At 40.8% G+C, this 27798-nt stretch overlaps 1 protein-coding gene across 1 annotated transcript; it reads left to right on the top strand.

Annotated features, from left to right (window-relative positions):
- The first annotated feature begins 345 nt into the window (after window positions 1-345).
- On the top strand, window positions 346-27798 carry PSMD12 (proteasome 26S subunit, non-ATPase 12). Its single transcript, XM_010379979.2, has 11 exons — window positions 346-543; window positions 9574-9633; window positions 9721-9849; window positions 13743-13850; window positions 16065-16169; window positions 17694-17843; window positions 17924-18058; window positions 18978-19090; window positions 20052-20226; window positions 23145-23222; window positions 24654-27798. Exons 1-11 carry the CDS (start codon window positions 436-438, stop codon window positions 24861-24863), a joined length of 1371 nt encoding a protein of 456 aa, XP_010378281.1. The 5' UTR covers window positions 346-435; the 3' UTR covers window positions 24864-27798.

The raw sequence follows: 27798 nt of genomic DNA, 5'->3' as shown, positions 1-27798 counted from the left end.
TTAGAACTTTCTACTTTAAGGTTTACTTTAGCCTCCTAATGTAGGGATGAGAAAACCGAGATCCAAGAAAAGTTAAGCGACTGGCCATGGTCCTGAGAAATTATATTGCGAAGCAGGGGTGTAGGGATATATGAGATGGTCTGTTCTATTACACTCGCTTTTCCCATTGCAAATTTTAGATAAAAGTCTGATGTTCCGAGAGACAAAACCTAACGCTGCGGGATGGAGCGGCGAGTACCGCCCCGCGTGCCTCAAGCCCCACCCCCCAGGGCTGTCCGCGGCAGTGCCTGAGTGGAGACCAGCGCCGGGGACCTCGAGGGGTCCTTCACGTGGGCTCCCGACGCACTGCCTGAGCGGGTGCGCGGGCGGCTTCCGGTGTTGGTGACGAGTGGTGGCCGAAGCGGGGGTACAGCAAGGGACGCTCAGGCGGGGACCATGGCGGACGGCGGCTCGGAGCGGGCTGACGGGCGCATCGTCAAGATGGAGGTGGACTACAGCGCCACGGTGGATCAGCGCCTACCCGAGTGTGCGAAGCTAGCTAAGGTGAGGAGAGGCCGGCTGGCTGTTGGCGGGCGCCAGGGGCTGAGTCACGGCGCGGAGCCTGCTTAGGCCTCAGGGGGCCTGCGGGCTGGAGCGGGCATCCCCGCATTGCGTGCCCAGCCCTGGTTGGGCCTGCACGAGTGGGAGACCCCAGGTCGGCCCGGCCAGGGCTGCGGAGTACGCCAGTGCCTATAGCTTCCCAGACCCTCCCCAGAACAGATGGTCACTTCCCTCCGTGGGACTTAGGGCTCCGTTTTACTTTTTGCCCTTTCTTGGATGCTGTTTAAGTAACGTTTATCTTAGTGGTTTCCCAGGGGGTGAGGCTGCTTCAGTATTCAGGCTGGATCAGAGAGTTTCGTTCTGTTGCTGTTTCCCAATCCATTTATGTCGTTAAATCGTTTATGGATCATGGCTATGTGCCTGGTCTTTGGCCAGGAGAAGGGGTAGGAAAGTGATAGTACGCAGATGACTAACACAGTACCGTGTTCTTTAGGAGTTGGTGTACGTAATGAATTAGTCAAGTCATGCATGGTGGTTAGGGCCATACAAGGGGAGAGTGTTACTGGAACACCGAGAAGGAAGCTATGCATTCTTGATGGTGCCATAAGGGAAGGTTTTACAGGAAGGCTGACGTTTGTATTGGGTCTTGAAGAATTAGTAAGATTGGGGTGGGGTGGAGTCATTACTGAAGACGACTACAAAAGTAAAGACAAGTAGGCACTGTAAGAGTTCAACGGGCTTTCCAAAAAAACAGGATGGAGAAAGGTGATAAAGTTGGTACGTATGTATATCTTAGGTTCAGTATGCTTGCTGAGGGGGAGCCATAAATTCATTAAGAGCTTTCTAGCAGCTAGCATCAACAAACATCAGTTACGTAAGGGTGGGAAACAACCACCTCCAGTGCCACACAGATAACAATAGCTGATATTTGTTGAGTAGTTTCTGCAGTGTCAGGCTCCGTGCTTACATGCACTAAGCCATTTGATCCTCACCTCAGCCCTATGCAATGGCTATTGCTATAATCCTTATTTTACAGGTAGGAAAACTTGGGCTAGAAAAAGTTGAATCACAGGCGCCAAGATCATACGGCTAGTAAAGTGGTGAAGCCAAGAAGCAAACCCAGGCAGACCGATTCTAGGTTCTGGAGCTGGTGCCGTCACACACCATGCTGCCCTGCCTAGAAGCCTATTGTAATGAAAACCTGAACTTTTTTTCTTTTTTTTTTTGAAACGGAGTTTCACTCTTGTCACCCAGGCTGGATTGCAGCAGCGCGATCTCGGCTGACTGCAACCCCTGCCTCCCGGGTTCAAGCGATTCTCCTGCCTCAGCCTCCCGAGTAGCTGGGACTACAGGTGCCACCACGCCCGGCTAATTTTTGTGTTTTTAGTAGACACGGGGTTTCACTATGTTGACCAGGCTGGTCGCGAACTCCTGACCTAAAGTGATCCACACACCTCGGCCTCCCAAAGTGCTGGGATTACAGGTGTGAGCTACTGCGGCTGGCCAAAAACCTGAACTTCCGAGCACCTGCCCAGGAAAAGGAGGCAGCAGATCTTCACCTTCAGATAATATTTGCCAACTGGGGATGAAGGCCGAGCCTTGTCGATGCTGCTAATTTGAGGGAGAAACCAGAAAGATGGATTTCTCCGTGAAATACCTTAATATTTAGAAATTGGATAATAATCTGTCGTCTTAAAATACTGTTTGAGCCAATACAATGTAACTAGAACAAAATACACAGGCCAAAGTCAGTCCCTGAACCTCCACTTTGGAATTAATAGAATGATAGTGTCCATAAGGAAGAAACAAGTCATTTGCTTTAGAAAAGCACAACCAGATCTTTCTTTTCTGAATTTCTGTTAATACCAGTCTACTGTGTGCAAGACCTAGTCAGTGTTAGACACTATGAGAAGTACAGAGATTATCAGACAAGGCTCTTGCCCTCAAATAGCTTAGAGATCAGTAAGAAGAAAGGCTTCACTGCCACAGTGGTTCTGGTGATCTTATGTAGCATTTATTCCTAAATAATTGTTGTCATGTTCCAGACTGTTGAAAAACTTGCAAACTCCAGTACCAGATGCTTTTTTTAGGTGTCCAGTGGGTAACAGAAGTGTTTTTAAAAAAGAATGTTGGGACCTGTTAAGATAGGTACATTTGAATTTTGATTTTTTTTTTTAAGCCACTGTGCCAGCTGAATAAAACAAGGTATATGTTGTGGGAGAGAATACTGTTTTTTTTTGTTTTTTGATACCGAGCCAGTTTTTAAAACATATTTTTACGTTTTGCTTTTTTTTTTAATTCTTATTTTTTTTGGTTTTGAGACAGAATTTCACTCTTGTTGCCCAGGCTGGAGTGCAGTGGCACGATCTTGGCTCACTGCAACCTCCGCCTCCCGGTTTCAATTGATTCTTGTGCTTCAGCCTCCCGAGTATCTGGGATTACCGGCATGCGCCACCACGTCCAGCTTATTTCGTGTTTTTAGTAGAGGCAGGACTTCACCATGTTGGTCAGGATGGTCTCAAACTCCTGGTCTCAAGTAATCCACCCGCTTCTGCCTCCCAAAGTGCTGGGATTACAGGCGTGAGCCACCATGCCCAGTTGCTTTTTATTTCCCATTTCATATTCTTTTCTAACCATTCTGCCAAACATTAAAAAAAAATAATAACATTGCATTTCTACATTGGAATGTATGGAACAGTTAGTATACATTCTTTTGATTTTATTTTGAGCCCATCAATAAAACTATGAAGAACTTCTTGTTATTTTCACTTGTAAGAAAATTTAAGCTTCAGGCAGTTTAAGTGGTTTATTCAAGGCAGATCAAACTCACATCTCCTGATAAAAATAATAGTGTTCTTTTTGCTACTGCCTCTTTAAGAGATTATCAATTCTGTCCTTAATTTCCTGAAGACATTTTTTATTTTAAATGTGAAAAATATTTGGAGATTGTGTATATAGCACTTTGGGAGGCCAAGGTGGAAAGATCACTTGAGGCCAGGAGTTTGAGGCCAGCCTAACAAGACGCTGTCTCCACAAAAATTTAAAAATTAGCCAGGTGTGGTGGTACGCACCTGTTGTCCCAGCTACTCTGGAGGCTGAAGCAGGAGGATCGCTTGAGCCCAGTAGTTCGAGGTTGCTATGAGCTGTGATAGCATCACTGCACCGAACGCTGGGCAACAGAGTGAGACCTTATCTCTTAAAAAAAAAAAAAAAAAAAAAAAAAAAAAAAAAAAAAAAAAAGTTGTGTATAGAGACTTAATAATGTATTAGTTGGGAAACCATATATAGCAGAAGCCTTAGAAAGGCAGATTCTAGAGTTGGGTTGTAAAATTGCCAAATGTAGATCATTTAAATCTCTTGTAGTTGTAACCTAGTTCTATGTCTGTCCTAACACCCATGTTGCAAAGGATAACTAATAACTAATATTTATTGCTGTATACATTTTATTAAGATGTCAGCTGCTATGATTATGGTGTGTACATACTATGTTCCAGGCGTACCTTCATAGGTATTTACTTAATTCTTATGCCAACCCTGTGGATTGCTACAAGTATTGTGTCCACTTCACTGAAGAGAAAATTAAGAGTCAGAGAGCTTGTGTTTTACCCAAGGCAATATGGCAGTACAGCTGGGAATTTAGACCAGAGCAGTCTGGCTGCAGAGCCCATGTTTTTTTTTTTTTTTGAGACAAAGTCTCACTCTGTTGCCCAGGCTGGAGTACAGTGGCGCAGTCTTGGCTCACTGCAACCTTCGTCTTCTGGGTTCAAGGAATTCTCCTGCCTCAGCCTCCTGAGTAGCTGGGACTATAGGCGCGCACCACCACGACTGGCTAATTTTTTGTATTTTTAGTACAGACGGGGTTTCACCATACTAGCTAGGCTGGTCTCGAACTCCTGACCTTGTGATCCACCCACCTCACCCTCCCAAAGTGCTGGGATTACAGGCGTGAGCCACCGCGCCCAACCAGAGCCTGTATTTTTAACCATCCTACCGTCTCTGTGATTTGTGTGTAAGCACCCTGTGTCAGGTTGATGGGGTGTTAGTAAAAGTGATACTAGTTCTTGATGATGGTTATCTCTTCGCCTTGTATTCAGGAGTTAAAAATTAATCTAAAGAGGGCCTTTTCTGAACTGTAAAGATCGGTATTTAGCAGTTCTTAATATACTGAGGGTTTCTTGTCCTCTCTTTTTGATTATGTTGTATTTGGCACATGGTTATTTGGGGACTACTTACATTCTTAAATTGAATATATCCTTTGATTCTCCTTCCTCTTAACCCATTTATGCTGCAGGTTGCAAAATCTTTTTGTGAAAAATCAGATCTTGGCAATGACCTTGAGCAGTAGGCTATAAATAACTCCCACAAACTTAGCGTTCCAATAATGGAACATTAGAGATAATGTTAATGTCTTTTCCTTCCTTCCTTCCTTTTTTTTTTTTTAGATACGGGGATCTCAAACTCTTGGACTTAAGAGATCCTCCTGCTTCAGCTTCCTCAGTAGCTAGTATTACAGGCACACACTACTGTACCTGGCTTAATGTCTTTTCATTTCTTTTGATCACCTGCAGTCTCTTATGTGTAACATCAAAAATAAAGAGCAAGTGAAATGTAAAACAGTTTACATTGTTAGCAGCTTAAACAAAAAAGACGCCTTTAAGGAATGCGTCACTTTAAAAATTAGTCTATATAGGGGGAGTATTGGACTGGCTTTAAATTTCGACTATTTGTGGTGACTTATTTTTGAGACCGAATTTCACTCTGTCACGCAGACTGGAGTGCAGTGGCATGATTTCAGCTCACTGCAACCTCCCACTCCCGGGTTCAGGCGATTATCATGCCTCAGCCACCAGAGTAGCTGGGATTACAGGCGCCCACCACCACGCCCGGCTAAGTTTTGTATTTTTAGTAGAGATGGGGTTTCACCATGTTGACCAAGCTGGTCTCGAACTCCTGACCTCAAGTGATCCGCCCGTCTCAGCATCCCAAAGTGTTGGGATTACAGGCGTGAGCCACCGTGCCCGGCTGTGGTGACTTTTTATCAGCCTTTTTCTTTCTTGTTGAGGTTGTGTAACAAATCATTAAAAGATTGGATTCATTCAGGAATTAAAGGAGGCGCAAACAGAACTTAGAGATACTCAACATGTATTGATGTTGAACAAACTCATTAGTCGCTTACATCATTTACAAGGATTATTTTCATGAGAAAAATGAGTCACGGAAGTCACATGTTCTAACAGGTTGGTTTTGGATAGCTCTCTAACCATTTGTTCCTCTGAGTTGAAAGGCAGCATCAAGGAGTTGGAATTTCAGGACCTGAGTGAATAGACAGGAATAGGAGGAGGATGTTTAGCAATAGGGTAGAACGTGGAAGATTGGGAGAAAAAACGGGGATGATTTGAAAATTGGAAATTGTATTAAATGAATTGTATTAAATGAAATGATGGTAGTGTCCTTCAAATAGCACTAATTGTCAACCGTGTAGTTTGTCACATCCTGCTTATTGTGACAGTAAGAATCAGGAATTGTAAGCCATTAGGATCAACTGAATACAGATCAGGTGAGTGCCAGTCCATTCAACACGTATTGTGTGGAGGTTGGTGCAAAGAGAAGTGACAAGTAAACAAGCATCCATCCCTAAAGGAACTTGTAGACCACTTAGGAGGTAAGTTATGTGCATCAGTAGCTGATACAAGGATGGAAGGATGGACCACAGTATCTGCAGAAGCACTGGCATGTGCTTGGTGTGATGCAGCTCACTGAACTGCAGTGATGAACAGTGTAGACATGGCCCCTGCTCTTACAGAGGTCGCATTCTACTGAGATTGGAAAAACAGTAAACACCAAAATAGACTGTAGTTTGGGGTAATTGCAGAGTGGAGACAGTATGGTTGAGTATGAAAGGAAAAGGTGCTGACTGACTACTGATTTTTAGAGTGTTATCCACAAATGCCTTTGTGAGAAAATGACGTTTAATGTTTTGTTGATACTCCAGACTATGGCTTTAGGCCAGTGTGTAATACTCTCACATGTATCATGCAATTCTTTAATACCCATGCTTCTGAATTAGAATACCATATATTAAACCACACTCTATTGATCACAGTCACGTGACTAATAGTAATTGCAAATGTGATGGGTGACTGTCATTAAACAGTATTTTGCGTTTTAACTATTTTTGCTCTTCTTTTTGTTGCCAGATAGTAACCATAGACATGACCTTGATCAAAGCAAAAAGTAAGATTTAAACTAGTATGGTAGGGGACGTGCTGCACTGCCGTGGAGAGAGCTTTGGAGGTTGAGGCAGGAGCCCCGGATCTAGTTCTGCTGATACCTTTTGTGGCTAAGCAAGTCGTTTTAAGCTGTTTAATCCTCAGTCTTTTTAATCTCTAAAATGAAGTGATTGAGTTAAATAATCCCTAGCAGTCTTTCTAGTTCTAAGATTCTTTCATCCTTTAGGATTTATTAGCCTTCAACTTTGGAGAATTTATAGATTTGTTCATTTTTTTCCTCTGATGAACATTTAGCCAGTATTTATTATATACATAAAGCTATAGAACTTTCAGAGAAAGGAGAACTAGGGCTGTCCAAATGGGAAATGTTGTTAAAATGTGTTAATAATCACATATTTCAGATTTAATTAAAATAAGTTCAGACAGGGACTATACAGTATATATGCAGTGCTGCATGGAAAATTCATGCATGTTTAAAAGTTATCTTGGAAAAATATGGCAGCAGTATTTTAAAAAGTCAAAAAATTATTTATGCCCGTAATTCAGAAGCTATGTAATAAGTTTCTTTCATTAGTAGAAAAGGATAGTACTCATGTACCATCCATGAATGTCATTAAGATAAAAAAAAGTTTTCATTTTTGGTTAGGAAAACAATTTTTAAATAATACTCTTCTCATTTCAATTTATTGTCAGGTATTTACTTGATAGTTATTAATATTAGCGTGTTAAATAATGCGTTTTAAAATTTTTTTTATTTAAAGACCAGGTCTCACTCTGTCACCCAGGCTGGAGTGCAGTGGCGCATTTCTAGCTCACTGCAGCCTCAAACTCTTGTGCTCAAGTGATTCTCCTGCCTCAGCCTCCTGAGTAGCTGAGACCACAGGCACAGGCTACCGTGCCCAGCTAATTTTTAAATTTTTTGTAGAGACAGGATCTCCCCCTATTTTCCAGGCTGGTCTCGAATTCCTGGGCTCAAGTGTCCTCCCACCTCAGCCTCCCAAAGTGCTGGGGTTACAGGGCGTGAGGCACCATGCCTGGCCAATGAGTGCAGTTTTTGTGCTGTATGTTGGTTTTGGTTTTATCAAAATGTGTGGTTCCTAATAGGATAACTTGTTTTAGTCCTAGTGTATTATCACTTATGTTTTTATTTTTTGAGTTTTATTGTTCCAATCTCTAAATATATATCCCAGGGAGAATGTTTTATTTTTACATCTGAGATAGAGGTGTGGAGAGGTTAGTGTAAGTTGTCAGAAACTGTATTTCAGTTGGACCAGTATCTGCTCAAGAGCATGACTTTAAGGATGGCATGTGTGGGTGTTCTCAGATGCTTTCATTTCCTTTAAGCATGATTACTAATTTATTTTTAAAGTCATTGAAAAATTAAACCAGAGTTTCCTGTCTTTTAGCACCAAGCACTCTCTTTATTTCTTCTTGGAATTCCATATTTTAAAATACCTGTTAGGGTGACAGTGACTTCATAAAGGAATCATTTTTTCCTACTTTTTTTTTTTGAGACAGGTTCTCACTCTGTCGCCCATACTAGAGTGCAGTGGTGCGATCTTGGCTTACTGCAACCTTTGTCTCCCCAGCTCAAGCCAGCCTCCCACTTCAGCCTCCAGAGTAGCTGGGACTACAGGTGTGCACCACAATTCCCAGCTAATTTTTGTATTTTTTTGTAGAGACAGGTTTTGCCATGTTGCCCAACCCCAAACTCCTGAGTTCAAGATATCTGCCCCCTTCAGCCTCCTAAAATGCTGGCATTACAGGCATGACCCACTGCATCTGGCGTCTGTTTTTATTCTTTAAAGACACGTGACTACCACTTAGAGTCTCTGATCAGAACAGTATCCACCAGATGCAGTGACTCAGGCCTGTAATCCCAGAACTTTGGGAGGCCGAGGTGGGATGATCACTTTAGGTTAGGAGTTCAAGACCAGCCTGGCCAACATGGTGAAACCCCATCTCTACAGAAAATACAAAAATTATCCAGGTGTGGTGGCGCAGTCCTGTAGTCCCACCTGCTGCGGAGGCTGAGGCACGAGAATCGCTAGAACCCGGGAGGTGGAGGTTGTAGTGAGCCGAGATGGTGCCACTGCATTCCAGCCTGGGTGAAAGAGTGAGACTGTGTCTTAAAAAAAGAACAAGATGGCCGGGCGCGGTGGCTCAAGCCTGTAATCCCAGCACTTTGGGAGGCTGAGACGGGTGGATCACGAGGTCAGGAGATCGAGACCATGCTGGCTAAGACGGTGAAACCCTGTCTCTACTAAAACATACAAAAAACTAGCCTGGCGAGGTGGTGGGCGCCTGTAATCCCAGCTACTCAGGAGGCTGAGGCAGGAGAATGGCGTGAACCTGGGAGGCGGAGTTTGCAGTGAGCTGAGATCCGGCCACTGCGCTCCAGCCTGGGCGACAGAGCCAGACTCTGTCTCAAAAAAAAAAAAAAAAAAAAAAAGAACAAGATAAACAGGTGTTACCACACTGAGTTGATAAATTAGAATCCAGAACAAAGACTTGGTGTTCTCTCAGATGTTACATGATTGTTATATGTTCACTTTCTCTTAGGCATTTAAAAATATTAAAAATAGCTTGTGGGCTTCAAGTAGGGGACCACTGCCTGCCATCACCCACTAGAGAAGAAAGCACTATCATGAAAAGGAGAGAAGCAAAAGTAGTTATGGGGTGATCATTTTCCTCTAGAAGAGGCCATTGATTTTTCCTTTTCTGTGTCAAAACCATTTCATTTTAGACTAGTTATTTGGATTTTTTGTGTTTTTTTATTGTTCATTTTCATCTTTTGTTTTAGGAAGGAAGACTTCAAGAAGTCATTGAAACCCTTCTCTCTCTGGAAAAGCAGACTCGTACTGTGAGTAGTTTACAGGGAAAAGCTCAGTTACCATTAATTTCATTGAACATTGTTCCATTAACTTTCAATATATTTTTAACCTTACAGGCTTCCGATATGGTATCTACATCCCGTATCTTAGTTGCAGTAGTGAAGATGTGCTATGAGGCTAAAGAATGGGATTTACTTAATGAAAATATTATGCTTTTGTCCAAAAGGCGGAGTCAGTTAAAACAAGTGAGTTCATGATCACGTCTGCTCCAAACACAAAAGCATTTGTATTTCAGACCTTTTCACAAACTCTTCTGTAAGTCTGTTTAAAATGTGTTAAGTCAACATTGTAACATCCTAGAGGGTGTTTTAAAATTCGGTCCACATTCTCATAATGATATAACTGTTTTCTGTTTGTTCTTCTAGTCTTTATGTGTTTGCATATTTTTAAAAAATTGTGTTAGAGTGTTCATACATCTTTGTTCTATTTTGGTGTTGCTACTTTTATTTTATTTTTTTTCCTTGTGTATTTACTTATTTTGAAACAGGGTCTCACTCTGTCATCCAGGCTGGAGTGCAGTGGTGTGATTACAGCTGACTGCAGCCTCAATCTCCCGGGCTCAAGCAGTCTTCCCACCTCAAACCCCAAGCGGATGGGACTATAAGTGCATGCCACCACACCTGGCCAATTTTTGTATATTTTGTAGACCTCACTATATTACCCTGGCTGGTCTCAAACTCCTGGGCTCAAGTGATCCCTCTGTCTTGGCCTCTCAAAGTGCTGGAATTACAGACATGAGCTACTGTGCCTGGCCCCACTTTTATTATTCTCAATGGTTGTATTATTATTTATTAAGTTGATATTCTGATTTACTTAGTCATATCTCTTTTATTAAACATCTTTTTATGCTGTTTTAAAATGTTTAGTAGTAACTATTTCATTTTCTTATATTATCCCAATATATGATTTTTTGCAAAACAGCTTTTTGATGTATTACTAACATTCAAAAACTATGCATACTGACAAATAGTTCTCTCCTTGACTAAACTCTCTGAGCCCTCTTCTTCACAAGGCCTTAACCTTGTCCTGTGTAGACTTAAACAAATACTAAGATTGTTTCTAATAATTCAAGGCTGCATTTCCAGGATGACCCAACCCCGACTTAGAGTGCTTGCCTGAGAAAACTGAAGTCTGCCAAAAGAATGTACTGTTAAACATTTCATCGCGCGTGTGTGTGTGTGTGCATGTAGAAATGGGGACTTGGATCTCGCTACATTGCCCAGGCTAGTCTCGAACTCTTGGGCCTAAGTGATCCTCCCACATCAGCCTCCCAAAGTGCTGGGATTACAGGCATGAGCCGCTGCGCCCAGCCCTCCAACTTATTTTTGAGGCCAATTTTAGAGAGACTGTTTTGCTCATTTTGTTTAGAGATTATGTAAGTTCTCTTTTAGTGTTTTGGTGAAGTTGGATTTTCTTTGCTGTTTCCTTATTCTTCTTGAGATATATTTAAATGTTCCCCTGTACAAGTAGATCTCATTTTTTACATTTTTATCTCAACTTTTAAATACTGTTTCCTTAGTAGTTTCTGGGTTTTAATTTCTTACTTTAAATAATAAAGACAATGACATTGTAAAAGAGGATGTAATGGAACCAAAAATAGATATGTAGTGTTATTGTCCAAATTCCTTTTTTTATTAATTAGACTGCTTCTAGGGTAAGGATAGTGTTAAAGTGGGTTAAATTTTTTTTTGCAAAAGTCAGAATTACTGTAATTGGTTTTGGTTTATTTTTCTTTAGGTAAGTTTACATGCATATAAAAGACAGTGTTGGCTCAGTGCGGTGGATCACACCTGTAATACCAGCACTTTGGGAGGCCAAGGTGGGCAGATTGCTCGAGCCCAGGAGTTCGAGACCAGTCTGGGCAATACTGTGAAATCCTGTCTTTACAAAAAATACAAAAATTAGCTGGATGTGGTGGCAGGTGCCTGTAACCCCAGCTACTTGGGAGGCTGTGGCAGGAGAATTGCTTGACCGGGGAGGCAGAGGTTGCAGTGAGCCGAGATTACACCACTGCATTGCAGCCTGGGCAAAAGAACAAGACTCTTGTCTCAAAAAAAAAAAAAAAAAAAAAAACACCGAAAATATATAAGCCGGTGTTAAGAATTAGCATAGATTTAATTGAGGCAACCTAAAATATGTGAATGTAACATTTATTTATGTATTTATTTATTTATTTGAGACAGAGTCTTCCTCTGTCGCCCAGGCTGGAGTGCAATGGCACGATCTTGGCCTGCTGCAACCTCCGTCCCCTGGGTTTCTGCACTTCTTCTGCCTGGCCAAAAAAAAGTTTTAATAAAAAAAAAAGATGGAGCCGGGCATGGTGGGCTCATGCCTGTAATCCCAGCACTTTGGGAGGCCGAGGTGGGCGGATCACCTGAGGTCAGGAGTTTGAGACCAACCTGACCCACATGGAGAAACCCCATCTCTACTAAACACACAAAATTAGCTGGGTGTGGTGGCACATGCCTGTAATCCCAGCTACTTGGGAAGGCTGAGGCAGGTGAATCTCTTGAACCTGGGAGGTGGAGGTTGCGGTGAGCCGAGATCACGTCATTGCACTCCAGCCTGAGCAACAAGAGCAAAACTCTGTCTCAAAAAAAAAAAGGTGGAAATAACAGACACTGAAGACTCCAAAAGCATGGAGGATGAAAGGAGTTGAGGGTTACCTGTTGTATCCAGAATTACCTATTGGATACAGTGTTCACTGTTGGGGTGATAGGTTCACTAGAGGCCCATACCTCACCACTATACAATATATTCATGAAACAAACCTCCGCATGTACCCCCGAACCTAAAAGAAAATAAAATCACCTCCACAACAAAAACATTTAGCCTGAACTGCTTAAACATTAAATGTTTTTCGTGGAAATCTTTCTAAGATATTCTATTCACTTTTCTGCTGCCTTAACCAAAATATACTTAATGTAATTTAACATTTTCTTGATGACTCATGATCCTTATTATTATTATTATTATTATTACTGTTTTTTGTTTTTTGTTGTTGTTTTTTTGTTTGAGATGGAGTCTTGCTTTGTTGCCCAGGCTGGAGTGCAGTGGCGTGATCTGGGCTCCACTGCAAGCTCTGCCTCCCGGGTTCATGCCATTCTCCTGCCTCAGCCTCCCGAATAGCTGGGACCACAGGTGCCCACCACCACACCCAGCTAATTTTTTTGTGTGTGTGTTTTTTAGTAGAGATGGGGTTTCACCATGTTAGCCAGGGTGGTCTTGATCTCTTGATCTCGTGATGCGCCTGCCTCGGCCTCCCTAAGTGCTGGAATTACAGGCGTGAGCCACCACGCCCGGCCCAAGGTCTTAATTATTAATGATTATGATATATTGCTTAAAATCTAGAGATCAGGCATTGGCAAATGATGGGACAGAAACCAAATCCCACCCGCCTCCTATTTTTATGAATAAAGTCATTGGAACACAGCCACACCCATTTGTTTTTAAGGAGGCAGAGTTGAATAGTTGCCACAGAGACTGTGGCCCGCAAAGTCCACAATAATTACTTTATGAACATTTGCAAAAATTTACAGAAAATGTTTGCTGATTTGTGACCTAGATCACAGAATTGTTAGTGTTGAAGGGAATGTATTCCAGCCCCTTGATATAACCTGTGAGGACACTGAAGGCGAGAGGGTCTCTGGCTCACAGTGTCATAATGAGGTAAATTTGGGTGACTGTGGCTCTTCCTCCCACCCAGGTGGTAGAACTGTTTCACCTTTTGCCTCTGCCGCTGCCTTTTTCCTCCTCAGTCACAGTATCTGCAGGTCGTGGCTTCAAGCTGCCATGGACCTCTGCTTTCTCTTCCCTTCGTAAGATGCCATTTCTTCCATGCTTTCCTGCTTGCGTGCATCTCTGCATCTGAGGTTTTCCTGACCTTTACTGACTTGTTACGGGGTACTTGGTACTTTTTAGGTATCAGTGAGTTTTGATGTGATGTTCTGTATGACGTTTCCTTGTCTAGAGTTGCTTGGGAAGACCAAGTTCGATCGTTGCTCTTCTGTCAATAAAATACATTTTTTTTCCTCTGTGAGGAATGTATTTTACTTATGAATGGTTTTTAATATTTTAGGCTGTTGCCAAAATGGTTCAACAGTGCTGTACGTATGTTGAGGAAATCACAGACCTTCCTATCAAACTTCGATTAATTGATACTCTACGAATGGTTACTGAAGGCAAGGTAAATTTTCTGTTGACATAACTCACAATGATATGTACTGTTTTTTCTGTATTCAGAGATACTTAATGTATGTAGGTATTTTGTATAAGTATTTATTTGTGTTTATTTTTTAAAGAAATACACAAAATGTCATCACTGTAATTTAACCAGTAATGTCTTTGTACATCCCTTTCTGCAAATGAATCTATTTAAATAGTGACAACCATGGTATATCTAGATTTTTCTGGGAATTGGGTATCTTATCATAGATTTATATGTGACTTTAAAAAAAATGAATAGGCTGGGTGCGGTGGCTCAAGCCTGTAATCCCAGCACTTTGGGAGGCCGAGACAGGCGGATCACGAGGTCAGGAGATCGAGACCATCCTGGCTAACACGGTGAAACCCCGTCTCTACTAAAAATACAAAAAAAACTAGCCGGGTGAGGTGGCGGCGCCTGTAGTCCCAGCTACTCGGGAGGCTGAGGCAGGAGAATGGCGTGATCCCGGGAGGCGGAGCTTCCAGTGAGCTGAGGTCTGGCCACTGCACTCCAGCCGGGGTGACAGAGCGAGACTCCGTCTCAAAAAAAATAAAATAAAAAAATTTAAAAAATGAATAAAAATTCTACAGGGTCAGGGTGTGGGACAAGAGCATTTTAGACATAGAGGAAATAATATTCAGAGATACCAAAGTAAGAAATGTATGATAGATGTAGGAAGCTGTAATTAGTTTGCTATTATTGGAAATAGGGTAAGCAAGCCTAAGCATGAAAATTCATTCCCTAGGTGCTTTAGTTTATACTGTAGTCATATTCTTCGTGTTTAATTTGTTGGAAATTATAAATCTACTAACATTACTTATAGCTACAAAAATGTTAACAACTTTAATACCTAGCAAAATTAGGTATTTTAAAATAAGATAGTCTTGTATTTAAACATAAATAAGAATTAGGGTATTAATTGTAGATATTGGACTACATATAACACACTTTTCAAATAATCACAAGGCATTTTGCATCTTCTGTGCTATTTATGTAGCTTGTGGTCCTATTATTTGTTAAACATAGTAATTTCATATTTAGGTTCTGAAAGCAGAGTTGCAAAATATGGATAAAGTTTTATTTTCTTAAGAATTACGGGCCGGGCGCGGTGGCTCAAGCCTGTAATCCCAGCACTTTGGGAGGCCGAGACGGGCGGATCACGAGGTCAGGAGATCGAGACCATCCTGGCTAACCCGGTGAACCCTGTCTCTACTAAAAAATACAAAAAACTAGCTGGGCGAGATGGCGGGCGCCTGTAGTCCCAGCCGCTCAGGAGGCTGAGGCAGGAGAATGGCGTAAACCCGGGAGGCGGAGCTTGCAGTGAGCTGAGATCCGGCCACTGCACTCCAGCCTGGGCAGCAGAGCGAGACTCCGTCTCAAAAAAAAAAAAAGAAAAGAAAAGAATTACGGATATATTTGTGAAATATAAAATGTTCCACAACTGTGTTTGTACATGGTGGATAAAGTGCAAAATAGCTGTAAAATAAATATTCTTATAGTTGGGTTAAAGAATAATTCAGTTCTGGCCAGGCACGGTGGCTCATGCCTGTAATCCCAGCACTTTGGGAGGCCTAGGTGGGTGGATCACCTGAGGTCGGGAGTTTGAGACCAGCCTTACCAACATGGAGAAACCCCATCTCTACTACTAAAAATACAAAATTAGCTGAGCATGGTGGCGCATGCCTGTAATCCCAGCTACTCGGGAGGCTGAGGCAGGAGAATTGTTTGAACCCAGGAGGTAGAGGTTGTGGTGAGCCGAGATCATGCCACTGCACTGTGGCCTGGGCAGCAAGAGTGAAACTCCATCTCAAAAAAAAAAAAAAAAAGTTCAGTTCTACCTTTTATTTTATTTTTTTGATACAGTGTCTCACTCTGTTGCTGAGGCTAGAGTGCAGTGGCCTGATCATGGCTCACTGCAGCCTTGAGCTCCAGGCTCAAGTGATCCTCCTGTGTCACCCTCCCAAGTAGCTGGGACTAAAGGTGCATGCCACCACACTCAGCTAATGTTTTGATTTTTTGTAGAGACAGGCTCAACATGTTTCCCAGGCTGGTCTCAAACTCCTGGCCTCAAGTGATCCTCCTGCCTCAGCCTTCCAAAATGTTGGGATTGCAGGTGTGAACCACCATACCCAGCCTACTTTTTCAATTTTAACACGTTTCCACGGAACTTTGATTGTGTAAGTTTCTCATTTGTAGATTTATGTTGAAATTGAGCGTGCTCGACTGACTAAAACATTAGCAACTATAAAAGAACAAAATGGTGATGTGAAAGAGGCAGCCTCCATTCTGCAGGAGTTACAGGTAAGGTACTGCATTTTAGAGTTGGTAAAACTTTGTTTAGTCAGCAGTATTTTCTAATGGAAATATAAGTTGAGTATCCCTTATCCAAAATGTTTGGGACCACTAATTGTTTTGAATTTTGATGGACAGCCTGTGAATGCCATCTTTTTTCATATTTAAAATTGTCATTTCCTCATTAGTCATTAAGAAAACCACAATGAGGTACCACTACATACCTATTAAAATGCCTACAATTTAAACAATGAAATCCTCAGTGCTAGTGGGGATGCAAAGCAGCTGGAGCTCCTGTACCTTACTGGTGAGAATGCAAGGTGGTGCAGCCACTCTGGGAAACAGTTTGGCAGTTTCTTATAAAGTTACACATATGCTTACCATATGACCCAGCAATCCCACTCTTATTTACCCATGGGAAATGAAAACTTATGTTTACATAAAACCAGTCCACACAACCTGTTCAGAATAGCTTTATTTGTGATAATAAAAAGATAAAATCAGCCCAGATATACTTCAACAGGTGAATAAATAAACTGTGGTATGTCCATACAATGGAATACTACTAAGCAATAAAAAGAAATGAACTATTGGCCGGGCGCGGTGGCTCAAGCCTGTAATCCCAGCACTTTGGGAGGCCGAGACGGGCGGATCATGAGGTCAGGAGATCGAGACCATCCTGGCTAACACGGTGAAACCCCGTCTCTACTAAAAAATACAAAAAACTAGCCGGGCGAGGTGGCAGGCGCTTGTAATCCCAGCTACTCGGGAGGCTGAGGCAGGAGAATGGCGTAAACCCGGGAGGCGGAGCTTGCAGTGAGCTGAGATCCGGCCACTGCACTCCAGCCTGGGTGACAGAGCGAGACTCCGTCTCAAAAAAAAAAAAAAAAAAAAAAAAAAAAAAAAAAAAAAAAAAAAAAAAGAAATGAACTATTAATGTATAACTTGAATGAATCTTACAATTTAGGCCATTATATAGAGTGAATAAAGACAGCCTCAAAGCATTACATATTATATTTGACATTCTTGAAAAGACAGATTTGTAGTGATGAAGTACAGATCATTGGATGTCTTGGGAGGGCTTATGAGTGGGGGAGTGTGTGATTATAAAGGGGCTTATGAGTGGGGGAGTGTGTGATTATAAAGGGGCTTATGAGTGGGGAGTGTGTGATTATAAAGGGGCTTATGAGTGGGGAGTGTGTGATTATAAAGGGGCTTATGAGTGGGGGAGTGTGTGATTATAAAGGGCAATATGAGGAAGGTTTTTTGGGTTCTGTGTCTTCATTGTGATGGTGGTTGCGCAAATCACTACATGTGTTAAAATTCATAGAATTTTATACCAAAAGGGGGAAAGTCCATTATAAAGTATAATTTTCTAGAGGTAAATAGCTTTTAATATAATTGTCAACACCCTGCCTATATACATGAAGGTTCTTATTATTTAACAAGGATGAATATTTTAGTATCTTTAATTTTGTTGCAGTTCACAAATTGCAAAGTATTATAAACTTATTTCGGGAATTACTGTGCTAGGTTGAAACCTACGGGTCAATGGAAAAGAAAGAGAGAGTGGAATTTATTTTGGAGCAAATGAGGCTCTGCCTAGCTGTGAAGGATTACATTCGAACACAAATCATCAGCAAGAAAATTAACACCAAATTTTTCCAGGAAGAAAATACTGAGGTGAGCTTATCTCTGACCACATGTTTAAAGGTATAAATAAAACCCATAAATCCCAATTTGTTTTGCCAACTTTTTTGCAGAAATTAAAGTTGAAGTACTATAATTTAATGATTCAGCTGGATCAACATGAGGGATCCTATTTGTCTATTTGTAAGCACTACAGAGCAATATATGATACTCCTTGTATACAGGCAGAAAGTGAAAAATGGCAGCAGGTAAGAGTTTATTCGTGTAATTGACATGGCTTATTCAGAAGAGTAATTTGTATTTTTTATTTTCAAATCTTTTTAACTGCAATCATTACATGCAATTGTATGGTGTTGCTTTCTATTTAGTGTTGTTCAGTATAGTACTGAATCAGTCTAATTGCGGCCATAGTTTATGTCTCACTTTTGGAGAAATATAGGCTTCCTGTTTAAAATATGTACTGTGGGTCATATCCTAATAGAGGTTGCAGATAAAGACCCATTACTTTGGAAAATTATTTTACAAAACTATTTTAAAGGGCTTATATATATATTCCACATTTATACTGCTAACTTGTTACAAGAACTTTTTCTTTATACATTTGTCAAAAATGAATGTCAAGAAAAACGTCAGCTGAGGTAGTAAGTCAGATTAGCAATGATTTATTATAATAGTTTGTGAAAACTAAATGCTATGGAAAGACACTATGAAAAGGCAGCCTGGAAATATTTTTCCCCTTAAGACTTTTTTTTGTTCCTTTGTCTTTTGTTTGTTTTTGAGACAGAGTCTCGCTGTTTCCCAGGCTGGAGTGCAGTGGCGCAGTCTCGGCTCACTGCAACCCCTCTGCCTCACGGATTCAAGTGACTCTCCTGCCTCAGTCTCCTGAATAGCTGGGACTACAGGCACGTGCCACCACGCCCGGCTAATTTTTTTTATTTTTGTATTTTTAGTAGAGATGGGGTTTCACCATGTTAGCCAGGATCGTCTCAATCTCCTGACCTCAGGTGATCCGCCCTCCTTGGCCTCCCAAAGTGCTATGATTACAGACGTGAGCCACTGCACCCAGCTATGACTTTAAAATTTAAAATGGATATGATTGTTCAGTTTTTGTCAAAATTACCATTATGTCTAGTCTTGCGTATAAGTTTTGTTGTATAACTCTTTTAGGCTCTGAAGAGTGTTGTACTCTATGTTATCCTGGCTCCTTTTGACAACGAACAGTCAGATTTGGTTCACCGAATAAGTGGTGACAAGAAGTTAGAAGAAATTCCCAAATACAAGTAAGTACTTTTGAAATTATCATGATATATATCAGTAGAAACACCATTTTGAAAGAAAATTTTCTAACCTAAGTGTATACTTCTGTGTATACTTCTTTTTCTGAGACAGTTTTACTCTTGTTGCCCATGCTGGAGTGTAATGGCACAATCTCAGCTCATTGCAACTTCTGCCTCCTAGGTTCAAGCGACTCTCCTGCCTCAACCTCCCGAGTAGCTGGGATTACAGGCACCCGCTACCATGCCCAGCTAATTTTTGTATTTTTAGTAGAGACGGGATTTCGCCATGTTGGCCAGGCTGGTCTTGAATTCCTGACCTCAGGTGATCCGCCCACCTCGGCCACCCAAAGTGCTGCTGGGATTACAGGCTTGAGCCACCGTGACTGGCCTAAGTGTGTACTTCTTAATTGGTTACTGATAGATTATACTAGAGGATAAAACTAGAGATAATAAAGTGGTGGAATTTTTTTTTAGCATTGCGTTAACAATAAATGAGATTATAACATACTTTATTCTAAATTGCTTATCAAGTGGAAGTTTCATATCAGGTCTACACTGGCAGCTTTTGATTAATTATATGACAGAGTTTCATCATTAGTAGTTTAGAGCTTTGTGATTTTCAGAAATGCATACTTCTGAAAATCTATTATATAAAATAGACTTGCTTCATCATAAGCACAACAGATTCTTATTTCTGTTTGTTTCATGAGTGCGTTTACAGTTATTTCAGAAATTGACAGTGCAGAAAAGAGCAGAGTGTTAAGTGGGAGAATGCTGTATTCTGAACTACTGTGGGAAAAATGGTAATAAAGTTGGTAAAATATACAACCAAACAGTATCTCATTCTACTAAATAAAATTTAATGAAAACAGTTTTTGTTGATTTTTTTTTTGAACTTTGCTATTATATTAGTTAATACTTAATTTTTACAGATTTGGAATACTAAGATGTATACAATTTACAGGGATCTTTTAAAGCTTTTTACCACAATGGAGTTGATGCGTTGGTCCACACTTGTTGAGGACTATGGAATGGAATTAAGAAAAGGTTCACTTGAGAGTCCTGCAACGGATGTTTTTGGTTCCACGGAGGAAGGCGAAAAAAGGTGGAAAGACTTGAAGAACAGAGTTGTTGAACATGTAAGAATCTGTCATAGAAATGACAAGTTTTATTTTAACCTTTAGTGAATTTATTTTTTAGAATTAAATTTTGGCAAATTTGAGCATAAACTATTTTATTTTTCACATTTGATAATCAAATGTTCATTTAGGATGTTATGTCTTTAATTCCTCACTTACGGTGTTTTTTGTATGCCCACTGTAGTAGTGACACAAATTTGGTGTTCAGATGTTTACTCTGCATTTCCCAAAGCATATTGCAATGTATCTCACTTATCTTGGGTTTTTTCCCTGTTTTTGGCTTTTCAGAAAAGATAGCTGTATTTTAGCTTGCTTCATTTTGAGAGAACCTCTCAGGAATCCAAAATTTATAGCGTGTAAACCAGACAGAATTTCCTAAGAATTGGGGCAGGAGGGTGTTTCTCTCTAATGTTCACTTACTAGTCTTGGAAACAGGTAACATGTCTTAAACCTGAACTTTGGTCTTCTTAGTATCAAGTTGTATTATGTTACCATTCACTCCTTCACATAACAAACGTTTATTGTGAGCCTTCTATGTGCCAGACACTGTACAAAGTACCAGGGCACACAGGAGAATAAGACATTACCCTATCTAGGCCGGGCGTGGTGGCTTATCCCTGTAATCCCAGCACTTTGGGAGGCTGAGGTGGGCGGATCACCTGAGGTCAGGTGTTCAAGACAAGCCTGGCCAACATGGGGAAACCCCATCTCTACTAAAAATACAAAAAATGGCTGGACGTGGTTGCGCACATCTGTAATCCCAGCAACTCAGGAGGCCGAGGCAGGAGAATTGCTTGAACTCAGGAGGCAGAGGTGTCGGTGAGTGGAGATCACACCAGTGCACTCCAGCCTAGGCGACAGAGCAAGACTCCATCTCAAAAAAAAACCTTGAATAAGAACATTAAAAATTATAGGGAAAGATGTACTTAGAAATAAAAAGTGTCAGAGATACTGTAGTACAAGTATCTAGAGAACAGAGTGAGGCTTATGGGAAACTTTTCTACATGGAGGAATGATCAGGTTGGATGAATTGATGATTGAGGTGAGGTTTGTAAGAGGAGTGTGAGGTTATCGGGCAGGCAGGAACAAGGGGGGGCAGCCTGCGCACCAGGTCCCTCTGAGAGTGAGTTTGGAGAATGCATTTGGAGAGGGAGGAGACTAGAGAAGACTACTAAGGTGAGAGATATATGGACTTTAAATAAGGCAGTAGCCAAGGGATTAAAGAGTGCGTGGAATGTGATTGTTTTAAGGAAGGAAATCAATAGAATGCAGCCATTGATTAGATTTAAAGCATGAAGGAAAAGGTTAGATTTGAAGGATAAAAGAAAAGCCAGGAGAAGAATGCTTCTCATGCTTTCTGATGTGTTCGTGTTGAGATCAGCCCTGATAGAGATAGGAGACGGTGTAGCTTCTTCAAAGATTGAGTTCATTTTTCTCCCCACTGTTCCCCCACGTTTTTTTGAGTGCTATTGTTAATAATACTGCCAATAAGAATAATAAAGGGGAGTCTCTGTGTCTTAACTTCAGCACCATCTCCAGTGAAAATTAGGAAATTTAATTTGAAGCTACTTGTAAGTCATTGGAATAAGGGTAAAGTGATGAGTATTTGAAATGATGTCCAATCTTATTTTTTTGAAAGAGGGAGAGTCAGGCCGGGCACGGTGGCTCACGCCTGTAATCCCAACACCTTGGGAGGCCAAGGTGGGCGGATCACAAGTCAGGATCGAGACCATCCTGACTAACTTGGTGAAACCCCGTCTCTACTAAAAATAAAAAAAATTAGCCTGGGGTTGTGGTGAGCGCCTGTAATCCCAGCTACTCGGGAAGCTGAAGCAGGAGAATGGCATGAACCCAGGAGGTGGAGCTTGCAGTGAGCCGAGATTGTGCCACTGCATTCCAGCCTGGGTGACAGAGTGAGACTCTGTCTCAAAAAAAAAAAAAAAAAAAAAAGTCAGTCTATCTCTGTCATCCAGACTGGAATGCAGTGGCACAGTCATAGCTCGCTGTAACTTTGAACTCTTGTGTTCAAAGGATCCTCCCACCTGAGCTTCCTAAATAGCTAGGACTATAGGCATGCACCACCATATTCAGCTGATTTTTAAATTTTTTGTGGGGATGGGGTCTTGCTATGTTCCCAGGCTGGTGTTGGTCTCCTGGCCTCAAGCAGTCCTCCTGCCTCAGACTCCCAAAGTGCTGGGATTACAGGTGTGAGTCCCTGCACCCGATCGATCTCCAATGATTTTTTACATTTTAGCCTTTAAAACATTTGTGTTATAATTAGAAAGCTTGCCCGGGCGTGGTGGCTCACGCCTGTAATCCCAGCACTTTGGGAGGCCGAGGCGGGCGGATCACAAGGTTAGGAGATCGCGACCAGGGTGAAACCCCGTCTCTACTAAAAATACAAAAAATTAGCCGGACACGGTGGCGGGCGCCTGTAGTCCCAGCTACTCGGGAGGCTGAGGCAGGAGAATGGCGTGAACCCAGGAGGCGGAGCTTGCAGTGAGCCGAGATCGCGCCACTGCACTCCAGCCTGGGTGACAGAGCGAGACTCTGCCTCAAAAATAATAATAATAATAATAATTAGAAAGCTTAACTTTAGATTCTTGCACTCAGCAAAAATATTTCAGTACAATTACAATTTTTAACCACTAGTTAAGACAGGCATATATTTTGACTATATATTTAAAGAGCTGTATAGAATATTCGTAGTAATTCACAAATAACTACAGGAACCAAAATAAGTATTTAGTTTTGTTACTGAAGATTAGAACTAGCTTTGCCCCAGTTATGGACTACAGAAAAATAAAAGCTCCGAGTCTAACATTTTAAGTAAACTTACCTTGGATATGAAAATAAATGGACTTTGAAACTTGCTGACAAATGTTACGTATTCTCCCTGCTCTCTATCCTCTCCCCAGAATATTAGAATAATGGCCAAGTATTATACTCGGATAACAATGAAAAGGATGGCACAGCTTCTGGATCTATCTGTTGATGTAAGTAGTGATCAACTTTGAGTTATTTGTAGGCATTCTTTTTGAATATTGACTTGTAAAAATTGAGTAAGAGAATCAAATTTTATGGCCGGGCACGGTGGCTCACGCCTGTAATCCCAGCACTTTGAGAGGCCGAGGCAGGCGGATCACAAGGTCAGGAGCTCGAGACCATCCTGGCTAACACAGTGAAACCGCGTCTCTACTAAAAATACAAAAACATTAGCCGGGCGTGGTGGCAGGCGCCTGTAGTCCCAGCTACTCAGGAGGCTGAAACAGGAGAATGGCATGAACCTGGGAGGCGGAGCTTGCAATGAGCCGAAATTGCGCCACTGCACTCCAGCCTGGGCAACAGAGCAAGATTATGTCTCAAAAAAAAAAGAGAATCAATTTTATGATTTAATTTTATGTTTAGGTAATAGAGTAATAGATAGTTTCCCAAGCGATCTTGAGTACCAAAAACTAACCTAAGTATCAAGTGATTCCAGGTCTTGTTGGAGCAATGTTGTCTTCAGGTCTGTGTTTCATGTTGACAGAATGCATAGCACATGAAGAGGAGTTAACCCAAGTGTGTAGTAATGGCCTGAGAAGCCATTTCTGTCACCAGAAGTTGTGACAGTTTAGGTGATAAGACTCATGGAACATTAGAGTTGGAAGGTTTGCTCTTTGATCAGCTTGTCAGGGAGCTCTTGTCACTTATGAATGAAAGTACCAGAGTCCTTAGAAGTCGAGTGTCTTGTCCGTGGTACGTAGTTGCCAAGTAGCAGAGCGCATATTCTAACCCAGCATTTCTGGAAACGTTCACTGTACCATACTGCCTTTGAGGGGAAACTTTGTAGAAAAGGGAGTAGACCAACTTGCTGTTTGCATGGATACCAGCAGCATTGAGCTTGCAAGGAGGCAGATTCAAACTCACCCCTGACTGAGTCTACTCAGATTCTATTCATTCCCTAGACTATCAGTAAAATAAGTACTTATTACAGGAAGTCAGCAGTTGCTAACTCTTTTTTTTTTTTTTGAGGCAGAGTCTCGCCTTGTTGCCCAGGCAGGAGTACATTTTTTGCGATCTCAGCTCACTACAACTTCCACCTCCAGGGTTCAGGCGGTTCTTCTGCCTCAGCCTCCCGAGTAGTTGGGACTACAGGCACATGCCACCATACCCGGCTAATTGTGGTAGTTTTAATAGAGATGGGGTTTCACCATGTTGCTCAGGCTAGTCTTGAACTCCTGACCTCAAGTGATTCACCCACCTCGGCCTCCCAAAGTGCTGGGATTACAGGTATGAGCCACCGCACCCAGCTGAGCAGTTACTAACTTAAAAATGAATTCCCCTGCATATTCTTGGATGAAGAGTTTAGAAAATGCTTTTCTGAAGTTTTGTTTATTGTCTGTAATTTATCCTGTCTTAATCCAATTCATCTTTCTCTCTTGCAGGAGTCCGAAGCCTTTCTCTCAAATCTAGTAGTTAACAAGACCATCTTTGCTAAAGTAGACAGATTAGCAGGAATTATCAACTTCCAGAGACCTAAGGATCCAAATAATTTATTAAATGACTGGTCTCAGAAACTGAACTCATTAATGTCTCTAGTTAACAAAACTACACATCTCATAGCCAAAGAGGAGATGATACATAATCTACAATAAGGGTCTTAATGCTTTTAGAAAAAAGTTAAAATTGGAAGTCATTAAAAAAAAGAGACTGTTATAATGGTGTATATGTTGGGGTTTTTTTTCTAAGCTTCTTTGTCTTAAATTTTAAAATAGTGAATATGTTTTGAGACTCCCTTTGACCTTTCAGTTCCCCAAGTTCATTGTTAACTTTGTATTTGCAGTTGGTGCAAAAATACACATTTCTGTCGTCTGAATACACAAAAAGTTGTGTCATAACTTACCCAGATATGTTTTTCTATCATTTGAAACCTTTTTAGCTACTGTTTGTTTTCATTCAACTAACAAACATATTACAATAATAAAAGTAGTATATACACATTTCCTTTCTACAGTTACCTCTGATTCTAAACATTTTGTGGGGTAGTGATTTGGCAAGTGTTTTTTAAATAAAATAAATTTCATTGTAAAGCTATCAGTCATTTAGTAGAATAGAAAAGCAACAGAGCATACAAGAACATTTGGGATAGAGTTGTGATTTGTGAAGAATTTGTACTTTGATATTGTGGCAGAAAGTCTAAACTGAGTGTGTATGCAACAATCTGGTAAGCTGTAGACTTTTTTTTTTGAGTCGGGCTGGTTCTAGTCACAGTAGCTTGATTGCTTTCAGCCCTCATCCTCTGACTTGATCAGTTGTTCAACAGAATCAACTGATATCATTGACACAGGTTATTGGGTGTTAAGTCCTCTCTATAGGGGTAGTGACTACTTTTTTTTTCTTTTTTGCTCTTCCTCTCCCCTTTCTTTATATGGGTTTAAATTTAACATAAAGTTGTTTTTATAAGGCTTATTTGTAGCTTTATACTTGTAAGTCTAATTACATCATTATTGTTCCAAATTCGTTATCTCTGTAGGAACTTTTAGTTCCATTATACGAACACTGGATAACCTAATTTTTTTATGCTTTAAAAAAAATGGCAAAAAGAAAGACTTGAGGCCACCCTCATAGAGTAAGTGGTGTAGTACTGAAATATTTTCACAGAATTAAAAGTAGCTTGCTGTCGAAGAAACATCTGAGATGAATTGGTGTGAACGAATTTTGCAAGTTTTAATTTGATTTATTTCAGAGAAAATAGAAAAATAAAACAATGTTAGAAGGTTATTTAAAATGACATTTAAATGAAGAAAGTGTGAGGTCTACTTTAAAAATTCAAATGAAGAGAAAAAGAAAAACAGCATTCTAGAAATGGCATTTCTCCTAATTAATTTTCCGCTTAATGGAAAATTATCAATTGTCCTTTTCTATGATCCCAGGACTGAAGACAGTTGTGGGATATCTGTCATATTTATCCTGTGAGTCATTGGGAATAAGGACATATAGTACTAAAGTAATCTAATTTTATTCTTTGGAAATTCAGTGCATTGGTCACATTAATAACATCAACATCTGCTATCACTTGTCTTTTAAAAACTAACCAAAAAAGGCCGGGCGCAGTGGTTGGCGCCTGTAATCCCAGCACTTTGGGAGGCCAAGGCGGGTGGATCACCTGAGGTTAGGATTTCAAGACTAGCCTGGCCAACATGGCAAAACCCTGTCTCTACTGAAAAAAAAACACAAAAATTAGCTGGGCGTGGTGGTGCACACCTTTAGTCCCAGCTACTTCGGAAGCTGACGTGGGAGAATTACTTGAACCCAGGAGGCAGAGGTTGCAATGAACTAAGATCACGCCATTGCACTCCAGCCTAGGTGACAGAGTGAGACTCCATCTCAAAAAAAAAAAAAAAAAATTGGCAAGTTCTGAAACAAGTTCACACTAACAGTATGGTTTTAATTTTCCTTTGAATGAAAAGGATAGAAGATAAAATTGTGTATTGTTAACTTGTAAAAATAAAATTGGAGCTAATTTGAAACTAGCTTTTCATTAACTTCATCCTTCTAGGGACTCAATACCTGTGGGCTTGTCAAACCTGGACTATTTGGCCAAATATGTTGCCATAGAGATTGCAAATGTTCCTTCTCTTTTTTTTTTTTTTTTGAGACGGAGTTTCACTCTTGTTGCCCAGGCTGGAGTGCAGTGGCACGATCTTGGCTCACTGCAACCTCTGCCTCCCATATTCAAGCAGTTCGCCTACCTCGACCTCCTGAATAGCTGGGATTACAGGCGCCTGCCACCACACGTAGCTAATTTTTGTGTTTTTAGTAGAAACGGGGTTTCATCATGTTGACCGGGCTGGTCTCAAACTCCTGACCTCAGGTGATCCACCCGCTTTGGCCACCCAAAGTGCTGGGATTACAGGCATAAGCCACTGTGCCCAAACCCTCTGGTCTTTCTTTAACACACACTAGGCTCTTTGTATATTATGATTTAGTGCTATTTGTAACTGTCCCAGTGACCATATTGCACCCAACTCAAATCAGCTGTTCTTCCATTTCTTGTTTTTTCCTGTCAAACATTAATCCAGCAAATTTATGAGGTATTTACCAATTTATTTTCTTAGTATTACAAAATAATTCATTTGCATAAAGTAGAATAGTAAAATATTTGAGTTGTTCGGAACCTCAGTTAATCCTGTTTTACATTTCAGACCTAAAGCTGGCAATCAGGAAAAGAAGCACTTTGTTTTCAATGTGGAGAAGATAATACTTGATTCCATTTCATTGTCATTAGTGTATTAACCAGCAGGAGAGGTGATGAGCCATTTTTCAAATGAAATACCTTTTATTTCCATATAATTTTTTTATTTTAGAGTTCAATAGCTGTTTCTATAATTATCCTCAATTTCCATATGTTACTGAATCTGAAAAACTCATCTTTAAAATTCAAACAGTTCCATTCTATCTCTAGTAAATGTTAAATGTGATGAAAGTACATATTTTAAATTGTTTTCAGCTCTTGGATATAGCAGCAATAAAAACACTAATTTGTGGGTATTTAAGAAAACCTGGAGAATAAACTCATACTTTAAAAGA

Source organism: Rhinopithecus roxellana, chromosome 19, assembly GCF_007565055.1.
Source record: "Rhinopithecus roxellana isolate Shanxi Qingling chromosome 19, ASM756505v1, whole genome shotgun sequence".
NCBI classification, from domain to species: Eukaryota; Metazoa; Chordata; class Mammalia; order Primates; family Cercopithecidae; genus Rhinopithecus; species Rhinopithecus roxellana.
Note: the sequence above shows the minus strand (reverse complement) of the source record. Positions and strands in the feature narration are given on the sequence as shown.